The 15,691-nt window shown below is 42.1% G+C and overlaps 1 protein-coding gene across 2 annotated transcripts in view; it reads left to right on the top strand.

Annotated features, from left to right (window-relative positions):
• The window catches only part of EXOC6 (exocyst complex component 6), a 158,056-nt gene that overhangs the window by 97,313 nt on the left and 45,052 nt on the right, over nt 1–15,691 (top strand). For both annotated transcript variants that reach the window (XM_056130400.1, XM_056130399.1), the window contains one exon: nt 846–987. In XM_056130400.1, the coding sequence (XP_055986375.1) occupies nt 846–987 (142 nt within the window). The remainder of the gene's footprint in view (nt 1–845; nt 988–15,691) is intronic.

Here is a 15,691-nt window from a genome sequence, read left to right on the forward strand (position 1 = left end):
TGGCAGTGTTCAGGGGCTATTCCTAACATGGTGCTCAGTGGGGCACTCCTGGCAGTGCTCAGGGAACAGTTAATGACAGAAATTGAACTTGAGGCATCCACGTGTCTGTTATGTAGTCCAGTCCATTGAACTATCTTCCCCAATCCATACAAGCTATTTTACATCATAACTGTTATATGTTAATATGCATTTTAGAATACTTGGGGGCTGGGGATGTGGTTTAGTGGCAGAATCCATGCCTTACTTCTGTGAGACTCTAGATTTGTTCCTGGTACTGCCAAATAATAATAATTTAAAATGAGATATTAAAATACCGGATAATTCTAGAGATTTGAAATGATAATGGTTTTCTTGTTTGTGTTTTAAGCATTTCTCATGCAGTTAGAGTTTTAAATGGAACTATGTCCTGTAAAGGACAAGCAGAACAAGAATATACAAGAATATTCATTTTAATTCTTTTGCTAAGAGACATAGCAACTCATTGTAGAAAGAAAAATGTCAAAATATCACTATTGGGGCTGGAGCGATAGCACAGTGGGTAGGGCATTTGCCTTGCACGTGACCGACCCGGGGTTCGATTTCCAGCATCCCATATGGTCCCCTGAGCACTGCCAGGGATAATTCCTGAATGCAGATCCAGGAGTGACCCCTGTGCATCGCTGGGTATGACCCAAAAGGCAAAATAAATAAAGTGAATCTGTTCCTGTCATAAAAATATATATATATATATATCACTATTGTACCTGAAAAAGCAACAGAATTCTAGGTGTGCATTTTTTCTGATACTTCATGGTGTTTTTTGTGCATTTATTTATTTTCTTGGTTTGCATATCTCTTTCAAACAGGGGAAAGTTGCCCAAACTGCTTGCATGTCAGCCTGCCAGCATCTGTCAACATCTTTAATGCAGATGCTCTTGGACAGTGAGTTGAAGCAGATAAGCATGGGAGCCGTCCAGCAGTTTAACTTAGACGTCATACAGTGTGAATGTAAGTACCTAATTTATTCCTTTTGTGCATGTCAGTGAATCTGCATTTAAATTAGATAGTGGGTGATATGTGGTAAGCTAATTCAGAAGGAGGGAAGAGACTTGATTCAGTTACACTTTCAGCAGTCTTAGAAGCATTTTTCTCTCAAGAAGGGACAGATAGCTCAGCTTCCACTGGGGGTTATAGAGAGGTCTACATGAATGGCTTTGTAGACTGAGATCATTAAAACTGCCGGTATTCTCCTGATGGTGGCTGTAATGAATGAAACCATTCTAAGTTTGCATTCTTACTAGGGAGGATCCTCTTTGGACCTTGCAATTCGAATGAAGTTTCTGTTTTATTCTAAAGCTTTGGTTCTCTTCCCCCACCCCACCCCCAAATTTTAGTAACCTTTACTTTTTTTTAAAAAAAAAATTACTGAGTTTTATTTTTTTTCTATTTCAAGTGCCCGACCCACTGTACTATTACTCTGGCCAGATTTCTATTTATTTTTTTTAGTCGCTGTGAAATTACAAAATTATTCATGATTGGGTTTCAAGGTGTTTCAACACACTTCCTTTACCAGTGTCCACTTCACAAATCCCCTCCCAAACCCATCGCTTCCCACCTACCTGTCTGCTTCTATTAGAGGCGCGCATCTGTCTGTCTGTCTGTCTGTCTGTCTATCTATCTATGTTTTTGCACTCTGGCTTATGGTACTGTTGCTGATAGGGTTTCATACACAACAACCTTTTACCTTTTACCACCACGTCTTCCTCCAGGTCGAACTCTCCCCTCCACAAGAGATGTCCCCTCCCTGTCCTTTCCAAGCAGTGTTTTCCAGTGAATGGAACACTGACTAAATGCTGTCCCCCAGCCTCCTCAAGTGGCATGTTTCCTACTGAATACCTGTTCTCATGTTCTTGAAAAATCTTTTTTACTTTTGTTATTGTTTCCCATGTGATTTTCAAAAAAGAGGACGAGGTTAAACAAATTCCATAATCTAATGTTGACATTAACCAGTTTTAAAACTGGATGTATTATTTGGTTATTAGCCTTGTTATATGTGCTTCTAGGTATGAATTTTATTCCAAAATTATAGTTCTTTAATTATAGGACATGAAGATACAGAGCCGTTTCCAAGCAGTGTTTTCCAATGAATGGAACACTGACTAAATGCTGAAAATCCTTAGTTGACAGTTTAATCAGACTTCTCTGTTGATAAATTGAAAACCAGTGGGGCACAGGGATTATAAAATATTTGTCTGAGGAAAATTTTACAGTAATACAGTCTCTGTGAAAGATATTCTGCTTGCTACTGAAGGAAGGTGACAATTTTTTTTGCAAATATCAAATTTTTGTCTTCCCATTGTGCATACAACATTAAAAGGAATAATTATGTAGGCTCTTTGACCAAGATCAGGTTCTTGGTACACAAAAAAAGATAAATTCAAAATTTAAGAAAACCTGTTTTCTTCAAAGAAAAGAGAAGTGCTTGCTTATCTACAAAAACAAAATGATTTTATTTTAGACAAGAATTTATTTTCTTAGAAATTATTACTGTCTTTAGTTAAAAACATTTATTTTATTTCTTTCTCAGAACATAACTTTGGTGGATGTTAATTTGTATTTTTAAAAATGTTAACTTTCTTTTGAAAATTGAGGTAACATTTGTTTTTAAGACTATATATGTTTTAGTAATACCATTTCATACCTCTTTAAAATTTTTATTGCCATACTGCCCCTTCCAGTGAAATAGCAATATAAATATACACTTGGAGGCAGGCAGGGGGCAGGTAGGGAGGACACCTTTTAATAAGTTTTAAGGACCTGAGACTTGACTCAGTGGCATAGACTGACTTTGGTCCACAGCACTGCAAGGAACAAAATAAACCAAAACGAAGCAAAAAATACATTGTAACTCAAGTGAATTGCTTTTGCATTCTACAGTTACTTTGATGCTTCTTTTCTTTCTTTAGAAAAAATTTTATTTTAGGTACTGTGATTTACAATACTGTCACTGTAGTGTTTCATGCACAAACCATTCCATTACCACAGCGTCCACCAGAGGCTGTTTCCTTCCACCATTATTCTATGTCCCTCTCATGCCCATTTTTTACTTTTCTTTAAAAGTTGTGTTGTAAGAAAAAATAAAAGTTGTGTTATAAGAATATTCATTTAATCCAGCATGGCATTACTTAAGTGAGGGCATCTTACATAAATATTTCATGCATCATTTTGTATTCACATCTTTCAAAATAATTAGGCAAGTAAATGCTTTCCTGGCATTTGGTTGTATTTTTTTAAACTAGACTTAAAAATTGAGATACCAAAATCTCTTTGATATTTGGTTAAAAGCTGAAATTATTGTTAGCTGCAGATATCTGGATCTTCCCTCTGTTTGCTTACATCTCCTCGATGGTCTGACCTACGTATACTCAGAAACGGCACATTTAACCCAGAATCTTTTTGCTGTCTGCCACAGGAGAGTTACTTCTTTTGGTGGAATTATGGAACGTTGATTTTGGACTCAGGAAGGTGATTCAGTGGTAGATTAAATGACTCATATGTGTGAGGTGCTGAATTCAATCCCTAGTACCACCACCCACCCCCGCCCCCAAAAGTTACTGTTAAAATGCTGGTATTTTCTGAATGAACTGATGGAAGAGACCAGGAAGGATCCCAAATATATAAATATAATCCTAACCCAGTGGAGACCTGATCTGCCTAATCTGCCTGGCACTCTCGATATATAATGAGACACTTGGACTCAAAAATAAGCCACATATGGTTAACTTAAAGTAACTCAGCTTACTTTAAGATTATACCTAAGGTTGACTTTACTCCTCAGTATGGATCCTGTATTACTTCATCATTACTTTACTTAATATTGTGCATCCAGTCGTTACCGAACAAATATGAACATCTTTTGCATGTTTATTTCACTTTTATTCTGGTACAAAAGAATGATCTACCCTTCAGCCCATGACTTTAGTGATTAATACATAAATCACTTAAAAATAAAGCAGCTTTCTCTAAAGAATATAAAAGAATGCTGTTTTTAGGGTTTAGTTTACTTAAATATAGAAAACAAATATTTCAAGTAGGAACTTTATATTATTGTATTATATATGCTTACTAGTTACTGGGGCAAGGAAAGGAAACGGAATTCAGCTAACTAGAGAGGAAGAAGGATAGAATGTGTGGTAAGATAGTGAAGAGAAGGTACCTGGATACCAAAGGAGTCAGTGGAGATATTTCAAGCAGAAGTAGGTAGCTCAGATATAGAATACGGGAGGCTGAAAAATCATTTGTGTTTTACCACCTGCTGGAATAGTATACACGCACACATTCTACTTTAAAATTCTCTCTAAAATAATTTTGAGAAATACCTGTCCAGCTTGAACATCCCATTTGAAGGATTAACAGCGCTTCAGAAAATGCATTTCTGTACCATAAATCCTCTGTCAGTTTCACATATGTATGAAATACACACACATGTATATATACTGTTTCCCTCTTCCTTTGTTACTTTTGATGATGTGATCACCAGTGCCTGGGATCATACACACGTCTCATTGTGCCGCACACATATCTAGTTGTGGTGCTTTCTGGGGACTGCACATCAGTTTGCAGGCTCACACACTCCACCATAGTGTTCTCTGAGGGCCATACTCCTCCAGTTGTGTTTGCTCAGAAACTCGCCAGGGGTCACACTCTTTCGTTGCTCATGGACATCATGGCCGTGCACTCATGAGGGCTGCTGCAGTGTTCACACACATGCTTGTCAGGGGCCACAGTCCCTGGCTGTGGTCTTGCACATCTTCTACTTACAGTGCTCACCAGGGCTCACCCCTCTTTGCTGTGGTGCTTATATACACCTGGCTGCAGCGTGGCCCTAAATCATTTGTGATGTAGGGATCACAGGCTTTATAACCGCAGATTTTACACAGCAGAGCCTCCAGGATTAAGATCAGTACATGTGGCTGCACCAGGGACTGAAGTCAAGACTTTAGGCTTATAAATGGATGGACATGGAGAGGGTCATGCTGAGTGAAATGAGTCATAAGGAAAGGGACAGATACACATTCATTGTGATATATATATATACACACATATATATTATATATACACACATATATATAGTGTACACACACATTTTAGAAGACTAATATCCACGGCCAGGGAAAACGGGCTGGGAGAACTGGTAAATGGTTGAAGTCAGCCACAAGTGTGTGGTGGGTGGGGGGTAAGATAGAGAAGGGACCAGTAATAATAGCTGGAAATGATAATGTTGGACAAGAACTCAATGTTAAAAGTAGGTAAAGGGATATTCCTGATAACCTTTCAAACCACAGTGCCCAAAAAGGGGGGTGGGCTGCAGTGAGAGACACAGTGACAGAGAAGAAGAAAAGCACATGCCACAGAGGCAGGCTGGAGGGTGGGGGGGTGATGGGAGGGAAACTGGGGACACTGGTGCTGGGAAATGTGCACTGGTGGAGGGATCGGTGTTGGAACGTTGTATGACTGAAACCTAATCATGAACAGCTTTTTAAAGGTATATCTCACAGTGATTCAATAAAAAAAGATTTTTAAAATAAAAAGTAAAGAAGATGTTAGGCTTTCTCCCAAGGCATTTTAAGCCATTTAGCCATACTTCAGCTCTCTATTTATTTGGAGTTCTGGACCACATCCAGCAGTGCCCAGGGGCTATTCCCTACATGACGCTCAGGGATCTCTTATAGGCTTGTTGGGGATCATGTGATCCTGGGGATCAAACCTCCTATATGAAAACTGTGTTCCACCCTTTGAACCATCTCCCTGGCCTTCAGTTTCTTATACTGAGCTTAAATGAGTTCCTCGAAAAAAAATTTTTTTTTGCTTTTTGGGTCACACCCGGCAATGCACAGAGGTTACTCCTGGCTCTGCACTCAGGAGTCACTGCTGGCGGTGCTCAGGGGACCATATGGATGCTGGGAATCGAACCTGGGTCGGCCGCGTGCAAGGCAAACGCCCTACCCGCTGTGCTATCACTCCAGCCCCCTAGAGTTGTCTCCTTTTTATGCATGAGAAAAAATGTATGGTTTTCCCTAACTGGATTCTACCTCTACAAGGCATATGGTTCCTTAAGTGAGATGTGAACTCGATTGAAGTTCTCTGCTTCCCCCTCCCCTCCTCAGCTGTCACTGGCACATTGTAAAGAGTCTGATAACTACATATGGCATTTCTACTTAGATTCATACAAAAAAAATGCACACCCACAAAACGGTGAGAGCTGTCCTAATATCCTTCTGAATCTCCTAAAGGCCATATGTAAACAGTTTTTTGTACTGTTCTTAGGTGATCCAATTTTAGATCAGAGGTTATTCTTTGTATAAACTGGTTTGGATTGTCTGATAACCAAAGTTGAATATAGAGATACACAGATGTGGAGAAATGTGTAATATATAGTTGGACTCTGTCAAATATATTGTTCCTTATTCTGTACTTTATTAATAAATCCCAGTTTGTTAATGACCTTTGGATTTCTAGAGTATACTCTTAAATCATTGAAACTTTAGTGTTCTCTATCTCTGTATCTTTTTCTTTTTTTGTGATTATTAATCTGTTTTTCTTATACTCATATGATTGGTTTTTGTTACAGGATTTTTTAAGACTAGCCCTATTAAATTTTGAGTTTGTCTTCAGCCTTTGAGATCTTATATAGAAAATTAATATCTTCAGATGTGCCATCATGCTTTTTTAGGTAGGCTTACAATTGGACATTAGTGTAGTGAATGAAATCTGATAATTTATATTTTAGATAAGGTACTTTGGCATTTGTCTTCAAAACAATGTCTCCAGATGACCAGCAACTCTGTCACTTAGAAACTTACTAGAAATATGAATTCTCCTAGACCCACTCAGTTGGGAGCTCTGGGCACAGGTTCTAGCAATTTCTCTTTGAGTCAGGTGATTTTTATGTACTATAAAGTTTAGAATCACATTACATGGACCATCCTTTAATATTGGCTTTCATTTATTATTCAGAATCTTATGGGTATCTTAAGATTTTTTTAAGCCAGGAACTAATTCCATACCTGAATCTAATTCATAGATTTTGCTCAAAGCATTGAGCATTTCTCAACTGCCTTGCTGGGATAATAATGATCATTGAATTTTCTGCATCTACCAGTATAATTACCCATTTAAAAAAGAAAATGATACTACTTTGATTCTTCATAAACCCGTAGTGACTCAGGAGTAATTACTTTCTCTTAAAGAGGCTCAGAAGCCATTATTTAAAATTCTGTGACTGGTTTTTGGGATTAACATAATCCTCCTACTCTGTTTTATGCTAGCAAGACACCCAGAATCCAAGGAAATTAGGGAGCAGAGGTCAGGAACTAAAGACCATGAGATCCCAGGCAACTCAAAAAAGGCTTCAAACTGGAAACTTTAAGCAATTTGAAGTAAACATCAAGACTTTCATTCTGAATTAAAGAATATTTTTCTTTAATTTGTGTGATCAGAAAGCAGAATATTTTATATGAATATCTAATATACAATAAGGTATCTGAGGCAATATAATGGACATATGAAAGCCTCTTCAACAGTTGTTGCTGGAAAAACTGGATTGCCATATGCAAAAAAGTGGAACTAGATCACTGTTAAACACCATGTAGAATTAGCTGGAAAATGCAGTAAAGGTTTGAATATTAGACTCCAAATCATAAAATATGTAGAAGAAAATATGGGTATTACACTCCAGAATCTTGGCATCAGAGATATGTGTAGAGACTCAGCCCCACTGGCAAGAGAAACAAAAGCAAGAGTGAACAAATGGGATCTAATCAAGTTTAAAATCTTTAGTGGGGGCTGGAGAGTTCATACAGGAGATAAGGCAACTTGCCTCGCATAAACTAACCCAGGTTCAATCCATGGTCAGTTTGGTCCCCTAAGCAGCACAGCCTGGGGTCATTCATAAAGCACAGAGCCACCTATGACCCCCGAGCATCACCAGTTAATGGCCTAAAATAAAAAATAGTAATAATTAAAATGTAAATTTATTTTGGCCAAGCACGTATCAGTCCTCAGAATATGTCTGAAGAATATGAGAACACTAATTTGGACTAATTTAGAAATATATATGTATGTGTATGTATCTATATGTGTATCTTTATGTTCATAGCCCTTTATTCACAATAGCCAAAACATGGAATCAATCTAATTACCCGACAATAAGCAATTAGATTAAAAATTTTATTTAGGACTGAAGAGAAATAAAGCAGGTGAGGCACTTGCCTTTGCACTTGGCTGACCTGGGTTTGACCCCCAGCATCCCATTGGTCCCCCAAGCACAGCCAGGAGTGATTCCTGAATGCAGAGCCAGGAGTGGTTCTCAAACATCACCAGGTGTGACCCAACAGGCCAAAGAGTAATAGTAATAATAATAATAATAATAATAATAATAATTTTTATAAAGCTAAATATTTATTTTTCCCTTCTTACTATTTTTGTAGAAGCGTTGTACATGTATTTTCTAGACTTCAGATTGTCACTCTGCAGGTAGAAACAAGCTGCATATCTAGCTGAAGTAGAGAAGATAAAATACTAGAAGAATTCTGTTTCTCATGGCCTCGGCCATATACTTTGATTTTTGTTTTGTTTTTCTGATGATGAAAGCATTAGCCTGTATACACTTGTTTTTTCAAACAATATGTTGGTGTCCTTTCCCCTGGTATTTCTTGTGAAAGTTGTTTATGAGTTGATATGGCTTAGGCTTAAGGTTTCCATCTGTAACAATTTTTTTCCCCATGTTAAATCAGCTGATGTATAAGAATATTCATTTACTAAAGTTTTTCAGTAAGAATATGTTACCTGTTATCTGATTGACTTCTAAAATCAAAATATAAATCAAGTTTCAAAGGTCTCAGTCTGGCTGAAAGGATACAAACATGTAGGCAAGTATAATAGACCATAATAGATTCTTTATAGAAGAAATTTGTAGAGAGGAAGCAATTATAACTATTTGCTTTGCATTTAAGAATAACTATAATAGAGGTGGTAGGGATACTGGGACCCGTGGTGGTGGAGGATGGGCACTGGTGGAGGGATGGGTACTCAATCATTGTATAACTGAAACCCAAGCACAAAAATTTGTAAATCTATAACTGCACCTCATGGTGTTTCACTAATAAAATTTTTTTTAAAAAGTATCACGATCACGATCATGATCATCCTGTTGTTCGTTGATTGCCTCCAGCAGGCACCAGTAACGTCTCCTTCGTCCTAGCCCTGAGATTTTAAAAAGTGCCATATTTAAGGCTCTTTCAGGATTAGGAGAATGATGCCCATCATTGATACTGGTATTTGGCATATTGGCCACGGGGACTTTGCCAGACTCTGCTGTGTGGGCAGGTTACATTCGGTAGCCTGCCAGACTATCCAAAGTAAGAATGAGATAATAAGATGTCTGGAAGCTGGGTTTTATAGTCTCTGGGGCTTGGCTGTTGATGGGATTACATGGCACTGGGGGTCAGTTGGTGGGTGTGACCCCTGCCTACTGGCAGATGGAGGATCTGGGTGGAGGATGCTTATATATATGCTTTTAAAATATATAAAACTTTATTTATCTTTATTTAAAAAAAGAATAACTATAATAGAAGTGAAGTTTGAACTGGGCTGAATTTAAAGGATGAGTAAGGCTTTACTGGAACCAGAGAGATGGTATATGAGGGATTAAGGTGGATTTCCTTGCATCTTACTGACTTCATTCAAATCCCTGCACCACATAGGGTCCACCATCACTGCCAAGGGGTCATTCATGAGCACAAAACTAAGGGTAGCCCCTGAACACTGCTGGCTGTAGTCACAAAACAAAGATTTTACCAAAAGCAGGGAAGGGAGTTCTGAGAAGGAATAAATAGGCAAAAGTACTATAACGAGGGCCTAGAGAGTTAGTACAATGGGTAAGGTGTTTGTCTTGTATGCATCTGACCCAGGTTTGTTACCCGGCAGGAATAGGGTCCCCTGAGCCCTGCCAGGAGTGTTCGTGAGTGCAGAACCATGCATAAGTGATAAATGACCAAATGAATAAATCTTTAAGTCTCTTTAATCTTCATTTGTTTCCTCTAGAGTCTACTTTTGTTGTCAAAAAAATTAAATTCAGTGGATACTGTTGTACTTTAACTCAAGACCATTTAACTTCTTGATATAGAGATAATTGGTCGTTTATAAAAATTCTTTCCATATATTTGGTTTTTGTTGGTTTTGGGACCACATTCATTGCTGCTCAAGGATTACTCTTGGTTCTGTGCTCAGGGATCATTCCTTGTGGAGTTCTGAGGAGCGTATGTGGTGTGGGGAATTGAGCATTCAAGAAATATGCTCTACCCAGCTGCCCAGTCAGTGCTCTATTCATTTACTATCTCTTTGGATTTAAGCTCAGTGCGGATGAAATCACTTAGTGATTTCATGATAATATGATTATTCAATTCTACAATTTTTTGTTATTGTTTTAAGGCCCATTGTGGCTGTGCTCAGGGCTTATGCCTGGGCTCTGCACTCAGGGATCACTCCTGGTGGGATTTGGGGGACAACATGGGATGCCAGGGATCAAATCTGGGTAAGCCCTATGCAAAGCAAGTGCCCTACTCACTGTACTGTCACTCTAGCCCCTATAAGAGAATAATATATGGTACTGTGAAAAAGACTAAAAAGCATACCTAAATTAATATTAGATAAGGTTTATGCATGAATGAATTGGGTGTTTTTGGGTTATCTTGACAGTAACCACACTGCTGTTAGAATTATTTACCTGTAGAATCAAGGAAGCATTCATATGGAATTGCAGATGTAGCTTCCTCTGAAAGCAGTATTTAACTTTTGGCCCGTTAAAGATTTTGTGAGGGGGTATGGTGCTGCCAGCAGGTCAATCTGTACCTGTAAGGTGAGTGCATCAGCAGTCTTATGGCACCTTCAGACTTCCAGATACCCCCAAATTGCTCTGTGCCTTTGACCAGACCCCAAAAACTTGGGGCCAAGTTTACCAAGAAAGTAAATGGCCAAAAGTTAGGTATGTGGGAGACACACCCACAAACCACCTCAGGCTCAGCTGTAGAATTGGAGGCATGGCCTCTCTGGTTCCTGATCGAACTGCTTAACGGCCATGATCCCAGAGACTCAGAAACAAATCTTGAAACCCAACGGCTTTTGGCAGAAATGCGTCCAGTCCCTGCAGTAGGTTACAGGCACTGGGCCATCTCAGGTGGGAATAGGTTTCATGCCTTGGCCTGTTCCCCCTGGTGGCCCAGTGGCCGCCATCCTCCAGAGGCCACTGGAGAGTCAAATTTGGGCCCACAGGGATGAGACACATGGGGCCTCACAGGAGATGCGGGTGGAGTCAGCCCTTTCCTCCTCATCCCAACAAGACCCCAAGTCGTCACCCACAAACAGCCTCTCTGGCTCCTGATCAAGCTGCCTAAAGGCCATGATCCCAGAGACTCAGAAACAAATCTTGAAGCCCAGCGGCTTTTGGCAGAAATGCATGTGTACCGCACAGTATGTTACTGTTGCTGGGTCACCCCAGGGGGGAAAGGGTGTTGTCCCTCCGCCTGCTCCCCCTTGGCGGCCTGGTGGCTGCCATCTTCCAGAGGCCATTGGACAGTCAGATTTGGGCCCGCAGTGACAAGTCACGTGGGGCCTCATGGGATGGGAATGGAGCCGGCCCTTTCCTCTCCATCCCAATGAGACCCCGAGTCTCCGCCCACAAACAGCCTCTCTGGCTCCTGATCAAGCTACTTAATGACCATGATCCCAGAGACTCAAACAAATCTCGAAACCCAACGGCTTTTGGCAGAAATGTGTCCGGTCCCTGCAGTAGGTTACCAGTGCTGCGCCACCCCAGGTGGGAATGGGTTTCGTGCCTTGGCCTGTTCCCCCTGGTGGCCTAGTGGCCACCATCCTCTAGAGGCCACTGGACAGTCAGATTTGGGCCCTCAATGGCAAGACACACGGGGCCTCATGGGACTGTGGTGGAGCCGGTCCTTTCCTCCCCATCCCAATGAGACCCCGAGTCACCGCCCACGAATGACCTCTCTGGTTCCTGATCAAACTGCTTAATGACCATGATCCCAGAGATTCAGAAACAAATCTTGAAACCCAGCGGCTTTTGGCAGAAATGCGTCTGTACTGCGCAGTAGGTTGCTGTCGCCAGGCCACCCCACGGGGGAAATGGTGCTGTCCCTCCGCCTGCTCCCCCTTGGCGGCCTGGTGGCCGCCATCCGCAGAGACCATTGGACAGTCAAGTTTGGGCCCACAGTGACGAGACACGCGGGGCCTCATGAGATGGAGGAGGAGCCGGCCCTTTCCTCCCCATCCCAAAGAGACCGCGAGTCACCCCCCCACAAATGGCCTCTCTGGCTCCTGATCAAGCTGCTTAATGACCATGATCCCAGAGACTCAGGAACAAATCTCGAAACCTAGCAGGTTTTGGCAAGAAATTTCAGAATTTCAAAATCACGCGGCCACTACTGCAGCCACGCGGCATCATTTTCATTTCATCATCCTGTTATTCGTCGATTGCCTCGAGCAGGCCCCAGTAACGTCTCTTTCATCCTAGCCCTGAGATTATATTCAAGGCTCCTTAGGAGAATGAGACCCATCATTGTTACTGGTATTTGGCATATTTGGTACGCCACGGGGAGTTTGCCAGACTCTGCCATGTGGGCAGGCTACATTCGGTAGCCTGCCAGTTTGTCCAAAGTAGGAATGAGATAATAAGATGTCATAAAAAAAGATGGTTCCGGGAGCTGGATTTTATAGTCTCTGAGTCTTGGCCGTTGATGGGATTACACGGCGCCAGGGGGCCAGGTGGTGGGTGTGACCCCCGTCTACTGGAATTTGGAGGATCTGGGTGGAGGATGCTCGACTCCAATCCGAGTAGGCTTGGAGATCTCGGCCCCGGAACCCGCGTGGATTTGTCCCTCTGCCAGTACCTTCATGTGTGCGGAGAGTGGTCTCAGCATGGTGGTGGCTGGTCCTGGAGGTCTTCGGCTGCCGGAGCCCTGGTCGGGGCGGGGAGGAAAGTTCAACCCGCTCCCCTCCAAGGGCCCCCAGCGAGGAACAGCCAGGCGCGGGGGCAGGAGACTGCACTGTTCTCGTCCGGGAGCTGGATTTTATAGTCTCTGAGTCTTGGCCGTTGATGGGATTACACGGCGCCAGGGGGCCAGGTGGTGGGTGTGACCCCCGCCTACTGGAATGTGGAGGATCTGGGTGGAAGATGCTCGACTCCAATCCGAGTAGGCTGGGAGATCTCAGCCCCGGAACCCGCGTGGATTTGTCCCTCTGCCAGTACCTTCATGTGTGCGGAGAGTGGTCTCAGCATGGTGGTGGCTGGTCCACTACTGCAGCCACGCGGCATCATATGTTATTCATAACCACTGTCACTGTCACTGTCCTCCCGTTGTTCATCGATTTGCTCAAGCAGGCCCAGTAAGTCTCCATTGTGACAACTGTTACTGTGTTTGGCATATCGAATGCATCATGGGTAGCTTGCCAGGCTTTGCGTGCGGGCGGGATGCTCTCAGTAGCTTGCCGGGCTCCCCAAGAAGGGAGGAGGAATAGAACTCGGGTAAGCCATGTTGGCCGCTTGCAAGGCAGACGTACTACCTGCTGTGCTATTGCTCCAGCCCATTCATAACCAGTAATAGAAAACAAATTGTCTACTGTTGCCTTTTTGGCAGATCTGAGTGTTGGGGTTAAATCCCAAATAATAATGGTGGGTGTGGTGTTGAAATGTTGAGTGTAATCAAAGTATAGAGAGAGTAATTTGGAAATCATCTTCCCCACAGGTAGGGGGAGGGTGTGGGATAGGGGTATACTGGGGATTTTGGTGGTGGATAGTGGACACTGGTGAAGGTACATTTGTTTCATTGTCTGACTGAGACTTAAGTCTGAAAGCTTTGTAACTGCTCTCACAGTAATTCAATAAGGTAAAGGTAAAGGCCCTCCCGTTGATCGTCGATTTGCTCGAGCGGGCCCAGTAACGTCTCCATTGGAGACTTTGTTGTTACTGTGTCTGGCATATCGAATACTCTCGGTAGCTTGCCGGGCTCTCCGAAGTAATTCAATAAATAAAATTATAAAAAATGGGGAAAAAAAGTAAGGTGGAGTTCATGCACAATTCAATCAGCCTAATCAGTGGCTGAATAAATAACAGTACTCTTACATTGCTCGAGCGGGCCCCTACATTAAAAAAAAAAAAAGATTTTGTGTATGTTCAAGAGAAATTGCTTCTTAGTTGGGGTGTTTGTCAGGCTTAATGTGAAACCTGTTTCCGAAATCTGTGTCCATACTTTGTTTTGTACTTATGAAATACATTCATCTACTGTGCCACAGTGTAGGTACCTACGTGAGTGTCAGTTCCTGAGAGTTTAATATCTTTTATCCCTGGCCATTAGAAAAATTGCATGTTGAAGAATCACTGTCACTGTCACTGTCCTCCTGTTGTTCATCGATTTGCTCGAGAGGGCCCAGTAACATTGTGAGACTTGTCACTGTGTTTGGCATATCGAATGGCACTTTTTTACTGCTGAGTTCCCGAGGAATAGGTGAATCTCTCTGCGTGAAGTCTTACTACTTTTTCTTTTTGACAATGATTTAACCCTCCTCAGGGTCCAGAGCAGTAGTACAGCAGGCAGTTGCTAACCTTGCTCATGGCCACCCACCTGGGTTTGATCCCTGGTGCCACATCTGGTCCCCTAAACACTTCCATGAATGATCCCTAAGCACAGAATTAAGAGTAAGCCCAGAGCACTGCCAGAGGTGGCCCAGAGACAAAATTAAACAAAGAAAATTAAGATTTAACTTAACCTCAAAAAGAATTGATACATCTTTATGGATTTGAGAGTGAGGTTGTGGGCACAGCACAAGCATCTAATTCTAGCCTTGCCAAAGGCTAATTCCCAGAGTAAAAAGATTCCAAGAAAATTCTGAGGGTGAGGGGTTGGAGAGATAGTGTAGTGGGTATCGCACTAGCCTTCCACACAGTCAACCCTGGTTTGGTCAGAGCACCACAAATGGTTCCTTGAACCCCATCAAGAGTGATCCCAGGGGGCTTGGAGCCACAGCACAGTGGGTAGAGCGTTTGCCTTGGATGTGACTGACCTAGGTTTCATTCTCAGCATCCCATGTGGTCCTCTGAGCACCGGCAGGAGTAATTCCTTCGTGCAGAGCCAGGAGTAACCCCTGTGCATGCCGGATGTGACCCAAAAAGGGAAAGAAAAAAAAAAAGAGTGATCCAGGGCACAGAACCAGATTCGGGCCCTGAACGCTGTGGGGCGTGGTGCCTCGTCCCACCCTACCCCCCCCCCCCCCCCACAAAAGAAAACAATTCCGTAGCTGGTTTGAGAAGGATCGCAATGCTATTTGCTTAACTGAATTTGTGCCTGGTTTTTATCAGATTACGCTACTTTGCCCTTTAATTCCAAGAAAGAGGAAAGACTAGAAAGGGGAAAGACTTTATAGGAAAGAAGAGTGAGGAATATAGAGGGCCAGTTGTTCCTGGAGGCTTGCATTTCACTGCTGCCAGCCACAAGGAACAGAAGAGAAGTCTAGAAACCAGTGATTTTCATTCCAACTTCCAGGCATGAGTTATTCAGCCTGGCTAAACCACTAGATGGTGCTCTTAATCATCCCTTCTGATGGCTCGTCTGGCCCACAGAAAAGACTTGACTTGCCTAGC

The sequence above is a fragment of the Sorex fumeus genome, unplaced genomic scaffold, assembly GCF_029834395.1.
Source record: "Sorex fumeus unplaced genomic scaffold, SorFum_2.1 ptg000078l, whole genome shotgun sequence".
Lineage (NCBI taxonomy): Eukaryota > Metazoa > Chordata > Mammalia > Eulipotyphla > Soricidae > Sorex > Sorex fumeus.